The 7,368-nt window shown below is 47.2% G+C and overlaps 1 protein-coding gene and 1 long non-coding RNA gene across 2 annotated transcripts in view; both read right to left on the bottom strand.

Annotated features, from left to right (window-relative positions):
* The window catches only part of CEL (carboxyl ester lipase), a 2,734-nt gene extending 2,519 nt beyond the window's left edge, over nt 1–215 (bottom strand). The window contains exon 1 of the mRNA XM_033518539.1: nt 150–215. Within this exon, the coding sequence (XP_033374430.1) occupies nt 150–215 (66 nt within the window). The remainder of the gene's footprint in view (nt 1–149) is intronic.
* A 772-nt stretch (nt 216–987) lies between these two features.
* Nucleotides 988–5,866, bottom strand: LOC117245225. Its single transcript, XR_004499675.1, has 2 exons — nt 4,113–5,866; nt 988–1,298 (listed from the first exon to the last, which is right to left on the bottom strand). It is a non-coding gene; the product is annotated as an uncharacterized LOC117245225 (long non-coding RNA).
* Nucleotides 5,867–7,368: the final 1,502 nt, after the last annotated feature.

Consider the following 7,368-nt stretch of genomic DNA (forward strand, 5'->3'; position numbering starts at 1 on the left):
GTCCCTTGTGGAAAGACCACAGGTGCCACTGGAGCTGCAGGTGCCCTTTGGAGCAGACAGGCAGCAGCAATTCCCCCACAGTCCCAAAGACAAGTGGCAGAAGGAGAAAGCCTTCAGCCTCAGGGTGCAAACCCAGCCTTTGTACTTACGGTCGCAGCCCAGGCTACCCCGAGGTAGGAGCACAGGGCCAAGGCCAGGATGTGCCAGCGAGCCATGGCTAGGGCAGCCCTGAGGGGACAGTCCCAGCTGGAGAGCTGTGTTTATATAGCCAGGAGTGCAGGTGTGTGCCAATGTCACGGGCCAGGCTTGGCTCGGAGCTGAAGCAGGGCAGCCTCCACACCCTTGTCCTTCAGTAGCCTGAGGCCAGTCCATGGCTGATGGGCATGGCTGTGTGAGAGCCCTGCAGGTGCTGCTTGTGTGGGATGGAGGCCAAATCTCCTCAGTTATCTTTTCTATTTTCCTCATGGCCATCCTGATCAGACTTTAGTTCTTGCACTCAGAGAGATCAGAGGGAATGCAATTTGTCTGTTATTCCTTCTCTCTGGTGTATTACCAGCTCATTTGGATGCTTGCTTCTCCCTTGGGAGCTTGTTGAGCTTCCTAGTGGACTCATTAGCAGGTTATTATGAAAATGTAGACATCCATTTATTCACATCATTGGTGCACACTTTCTGCCTGGTCTGGACAGCAGCATCCAGTGGTTTAGTTGACATTTCTTCATCACAAAGATGACATTGTGTGGGTGACAGGTCCTGGTGAGGCCAATCAGGTTCTCACCCCTTAACCAGTAATTGTTATATCCCTCTATAAGAAACAGGGAAGGGATCAGGTTTGCACTCTGTCTGTGGCGTACACAGACTTGGGGCTGTCACTGGAACATGTGAAAATAAAGTTTGTGCTCCAGATCTCAGAAAAGAAGGGACTCAGACAAGTCACCAATTTAACTTTGGTCCAACCTCTGCATCAAGGGACAATGCAAAAGGAAAATGTCCTTAAGATACTTTTTTCCTTTAAAAAGTGCCAGTGAAGGCCAACAGTGAGAAAGTGAAAGATGTTTCTTGTGGGAGTTCTCCCAGATTGTTCATCTGGCAAAGCCACTCAGGACCAGGAGAGCACAGGAACACATGGCATCAATTCCTGGCAGAAAGCCAGGTTTGCTGCATCCCAGGATGAGTGGGGTGTGCTGGGAAGGGCAGTGCTCTTCACCACATCCCCAGGTCCCCTCACCTCAAGTGGATTTTTGCTGGAGTGGCCACTGCCAGGCAGTTTCTCCCTGTGCCTCCTCTGTTGTGCCAGACCTAAAGGGATAAAGCAGAACAAGGCAGCAGCTTCAGCAGGTGAAGGTCTCCAGCCCATTTTCCCCTGTTCCCAAGCTCTCCCTTTCCCGTGGGGATCCAGCATGTGGGACATCTCTGGCACAGCTGAGCCCTGTGTCCCCCTACGCTGTGGGGTCTTTGAGTCAGGGTTGGTGGCATGTCTGTGTGTCTGTGTTACAGCTGCTGCTCTTCCTTCTGCTCATCCCAGCAAGGTGGGAAATGGGTGTGTTCCTTCAGTGAGAGCTCTGGGATGGGGTAGAAACAGAACCAGCCCCAAACACCCAGGAGCCACTCCCCCCACAAGACCATAAACCTGGCTTAGACATTGTGACTAATATAAAAGAACTGTTTCCAGCCTGTAGGGTGCAGCAGTAGCACGTTTTGATGGAAACAAAGAATACAAATTTGGAAGGGATCTCAAGAATCACTTGATCCAACCTCCCTTGGCAGAATCCCTGTTTAGATAAGACAGCCCAGTACCCTGTCCAGCTGATCTGAGAAGTGTCCAATGTTGGGGAATCCACCACTTCTCTGGGGAGGTTATTTCAATGGCTGACTGCTCTCACTGTGAAAAATTGTCCTCTAGCATCCAACTGTAATCTCCCCAGGAGTAACTTTGTACCCATTACCCCTCATTTTTCCCATGTGACTCCTCCTAAAGGGAATCTCCATCTTCTCTGTAGCCACAGTTTAAACATTTGAACTTGGTGGAAAGTTCTCCTCTCTTCAGGTGGGCTGACATGGAATTTTAGAGCTCAGCTGAGTATTGTCAGACCTGAGGGGAGACTCCTAGAGCTGTGAAAGCAGATGGCAGCACAGCACAGGGAAATGCTGTAAAAGGAGACACCCCAGCACTCTTTACATGACTTACACAGGAATAATATCCCAGGTGAGCTCGAAGGGAAAGCCTCTGGTTCCTTCTTTTGTATTTCCTAGGAAAGAGCAGCAGTGTGTGCACCCCAAAACTCTCTTCCCTCTGGGACAGTTTATCTATCCCATATGTGTCCATGGTTCCTGAGCTCCCTTCTTTTTGTGCTCACTTTTTGTGTTGTATTTAATCCAGGGGAAGGCTGCATTTCTCTCACAGATACTGGAGGACTCGCTGGGCTGAGAGATTCCCCAAATGTGGCATGAGCTCTCCATAAATTCCAAACACTTATTTTCCCTAAAATCTCACGGTGTTCTTAGAAGTCTGGGCTCTGAGTGGTGTGGAATGCCATTAGAGGAAATATTGCATCTCCTAGCTGAGGTCTGGCTGGAGGTTCTTTTTTACTTTTTATTCTACAGAACTGTTACACTGATCCTGTCTTTTGCCTCAAGCAGGAAACAAAACCTTTATGGAAAAGGGCTATGATAGAAAAATACAATGCAGTAGCTAAAGCTGTCAGGAGTTAAAACATTACTTCCAACTGCCCTCTGCTAATAACTTGCATCCTTTTTTCCTGGAACAGTGACATTCAAAGTGCCTGGCAAGGAGCTTCCAGATTAGTGGAAGTCTTGGTTACAGAGAGCAGAAACTCCTTCTGAAAATAGCTTTACACTGTTCCAGTGTAAACCAGATTGGACTGTTCAGTTCTCATGTATACCAGTAAAAATCCCTATCAGCCCTGTGCAATGTCCAGATGGCAGAGGGTAGAATACGCTTCATTTCCTTTCACATTGTTTTCTTACTCTTAGCAATGTTTCACAGCATTAAGTATCCAAACTTTTTTCCCCACATTTTTATTATTTCTCCCCTTCAAAAAAAACTTGTCTTTATTGGGCATTTTCATCCTTGGCTTGTCTAACTTCACCAACTTTTATCTCCCTCCTTCAAGCCACAGCTTTTCCCCTCTCATCTTGTAATCTGACATTGTGATTTGTTCATTTGTGTGCTTGTTTTTCTCCTTGAAGAAGATTTGCTGAATCATTGGGGAGGAGGCAAGAGCTGTAGAGGCAGCTGGTGGCCAGTGATAAAACCACGGCCACATCCAGCCTTCAGGGTTTGCAGGTGACAGCTCTTCAGTTGAAGGCTTGAGTCACATTCCCGTCTGAGCTAAGATTGCTGGGCACTTTGGGGTTGAGGAAAAAAGGATGAGGAGGTGGTACCCCCAAAGCAGAAATTACTGTACCTGATGACTGCAAAATTTGTGTTGTATCTTCTGCAAAATTAATAATGATGCTGTGAGAACTTGCAGTCTGGGGGACTAAATTCTGCTGCCTGTTGTGCCCTTTTGAAAATTTTAGGCACTGTGAGCTATTCAAATGCAAAGTATTATCAGTCTTGCTGAGTTCTCCACCACCACCGTTGTGGCACCGTGCAGCAGGCACAGGGACACAGCTCTCTGACTTTCCAGCTGTTTCCCTGCATTCAATGTAACATGAGAAACCTCAGCTGTCTCATGCACACTCAGGCTGAAATCCAAGGTCTTTTGCCCTGCCAGCTCTGCCTTTAAGACACTAGGAAATGATTTTTGTGCAGATCTCACAAGTATCATTCAGAAATAAACTCTTACCAATAGTCCTTGATATTTTTCCTAAGAACAGAGTTTTAACTTGGGATGCTCTACTTGGTTTTAAACCTTCAAGGAGGTAAGATAAAGTTGGTTAACAAACAAGACTGCAAGTCTAGCTCACCTGAGTTCCATTTTTTGTTGTCCTACTCAAATTTGCACAAATATTCTAAGGTGAAAAATGGATTGGTGGATCCCAATGCAGAGACCTTGCTTTGATGCTTGATGGGTTTTTTGTAGGATTTTTCATGATGTCACTCCAGTATATTGCTGTGCATGTGCAGAAATTCTACCTTGCTCTTACCTGCAGATCTTGAAGCTGCTCCAGGCTGGATCTAAATATGGAGCTGAGGCAAGGATGTCTGACTGACACACAGCAGTGTGTCACTATGTCCACACTCTCAGGAGGGGGCCCTTTCAGAAACAAGAGTGCTCTGTCATCTCCAATTTCCTCTTCCTCAACTGAGACAAGAGATAACTGCTAATTTATAAAGAGAAAAAAAACCAGTGAACTTGACCACTGCTAAAAATCCCACCAAAGCTCCTAATATAGATGAGCCTGGGATGTAAGATAAAGTCCCGTGGCTTTAAAATTATCCAAGAGGAAGGCAGAATCAATGGAGATGGGTTTTTAAACCCCTTGCTCTTCATGAGGAAGCCTTGAAAGTCAGAATTGTTTTGGTGGATGCTGAATGTGGCTGTTGGAGCTTGCTGAGGAGTCCTTGATGCACAGAGGAATTAAATGGCTTAGAGGTTGTTCATAACCTGGAGAACTGTAGATTAGGGGCTGGAGCAGAATTAGCTGTGAGAAACTCAGCCTGAGAGTGGTGCAGAAACCACAGGGCTGTGACTCAGCTCATGTAACTTTAGATGCCTACAGATACTGGGCTCCCTCTCTGCAGAGAGAAGTAGGTGCATACAAGGCAGGACTTCAGCCCTGGTTTAGATATGTGCTTTGGGAGCAGAAAGCCTTTGAGTCACCAGGTGACAGCAGAGATCTCCTGACCTACTGCTGAAGGTTTCTAGCCTTGTATCCCATGGAGAGCTGGGGACAGCACTGCATCCAGGCAGCCAAGGATGAGCACATCCCTCCAGAACAGGATCAGGGCTTGCATCTCAGTAAAACCCCCAGATACAGGCAGGACCCAAGACACCAGCCTGGAGCAAAGGTGGTGGGATGCAGGATGAGAACTGTCCATATGGTCTGGATGAGCAATGACCTGGTAACAGCATGGGCTGGCAGGCTAAGGAAATCTGTTAAAGTTGCAGGTGTGACACTGGTTCATCCTTCATGACCCAGCTTCATCAGGGAAATCAAGCAGAGGATGTGCCCTGCAGGAGTCTCTCATTCCCCTCCCTGTCATGGCTGAAGTGTTTGCACAGGGAGTTGCACAGGTCCAGGGGAGCTCATCCAAACACAGGAGGGTGTCCCTGGTATGATCTTCAGCTGCATTGATTTGGTTATTGCTGCCCTAGGAGAAGATGTGAATGGGAGTTTGCTGGCTCATGCTTTTGCAGTTCAAATGGGAATGGTCAGAATTTTTTCCCTTCTCTTCACACAGGAGGTTTTACTATTTTTCAGAGACAGAGCAATTCTCTGTACACCAAACCTTAGTGACTGGTGCAACAGTGAAGTGGTAGACCCCCTCCCAAACCTCAGGGAAGGCAGCACGGGAGAGAAGCTGCTCTGGGCACTGAACAGGAGCAGCTCACTCAGTAAGCATCAGAATTATTTGTTGTAAATCTGACTCTCACACTGGGCAATGCTCTGGGCACTGCTGAGCTATTCAAATGCAAAGTATTATCAGTCTTGCTGAGTTCTCCACCACCACCGTTGTGGCACTGTGAACTTTCTGACTTTCCAGCTGTTTCCCTGCATTCAATGTAACATGAGAAACCTCAGCTGTCTCATGCACACTCAGGCTGAAATCCAAGGTCTTTTGCCCTGCCAGCTCTGCCTTTAAGACACTAGGAGATGAGTTTTGTGTAGATCTCACAAGTATCATTCAGAAATAAACTCTTACCAATAGTCCATGATATTTTTCTTAAGAACAGAGTTTTAACTTGGGATGTTCTACTTAGTTTTAATCCTTCAAGGAGGTAAGAAAACCTTCCCCATGCACTCCCTCAGGTCCCAGTGTTCATGTTTGCAGCTCCCAGGCTGCACTTACCCGGGTTATTTGCATGGATGGGGTCCCTGGGTGACAGAGGTGAAGGACTGACAGGCCTTTCCTGCCAATCTGTCTGTTGTTCAGATGAAGTGGTTGGAAAGTGCTCACTCTCCAGTTCCCTCTTTGGCTCAGGCACTGTGATAAGGCCTGGGCTGTCCTATCTTGCCCTGGGAGCTGTTCCTCCTCCCTAACAGGCTCCCTTCCCCGGCTGACAGTTAGCAGCCGGCAGTGCTTGATAAACTTATCAGACCAAAGCTGAGCTCAGTGCACGCTCAGCTCCTCCCCAGCCCCAGATTTCCCCACTCTTGAGGACTCTCTGCTCTCTGCCTGCCTTGCTGGCTGGTGCAGTGAACACAGATCCCCCTTGGGCCCATAGGTCAAAATCAGCCCAAGGACCAGATTGAGAAGTGCTCAGATTGAAGCAGCACATCCAAAGTGAAGGCGTTGAGTGGGGTGTTTACAGCCATATCCAGCTCTGTCTCTCTCCCTGCAATATTATTCCTGAGTCAAAATCTTGTCTGGTTTATCCTCTCTGCATTGTTGCTTGCCCTGTTCCTCTGCTGGTTTTGAGTTTAGTGGGTTTAATGCAGGGTCTGGCTGCAGGATTGCTGAGCCAGCTGTGGAATGAGGCTGGATTCAGTTCCTATCACTGGTTATTGGTGTCACCGTTGTGCTCGGGCGTTCCAGCCCAGATCAAGGCTCCATTGTGCGAGGTGCTGGATGTGGAAGATAAGGAGGAGCAGGCTCATTCCTGACTATCTTACCGTTGAAATAAACAAGTGAAATGAAGGGGAATGATTATCCTTCTCTCACAGATGGGGTGAAGAGTTTCTGAGAGCTTCACAGTGTGCTGAACAACTTCAGAAATCCAGCACTCTTTGCATTGCCCGTCTTGCCCAAGGTCATGCAGGAAATGTGTGGCAGATCTTAAGTCTCAGTTTAAAGTTGCAGCCTTAAGATCAGTGTGCGTCCATGCTGACTGTTAGTTTTAAAATGGTGAGCCAGGTATTCTGCAAGGATCTGTGTTTTTTACTTCTCATCCAGCACAGATTCACTATCCCTGAATAATTTTTGTGTGTCTGTTCTGGGTTGCCTCCTATAAGTGAATGTGCTATTCCAAATGAAAAGGGGGGGGGGGGGGGGAAATCTCTGCTTTGTGAGAAGATTAAATTTTTAAAAGTCATTTGTGATGTACTTTTTTTTATTATTATTCTGTAACAGCTAACCTAGTCCCATGTTAGGCCCTTATTGGCAGGCAGGAATGTTTTCCCTGTGCAAGGAAATGTGCATGCAGCTATTTCTGGGAGATTGCCCCACACCTTCAAGTTTCCTTTTGTGTGCTGTGCTGATGGTCTGGAATTAAACTGCTGCTGTGTCTCCATCACCTGT

This window comes from Parus major, chromosome 17 (genome assembly GCF_001522545.3).
Source record: "Parus major isolate Abel chromosome 17, Parus_major1.1, whole genome shotgun sequence".
Classification (NCBI taxonomy): domain Eukaryota; kingdom Metazoa; phylum Chordata; class Aves; order Passeriformes; family Paridae; genus Parus; species Parus major.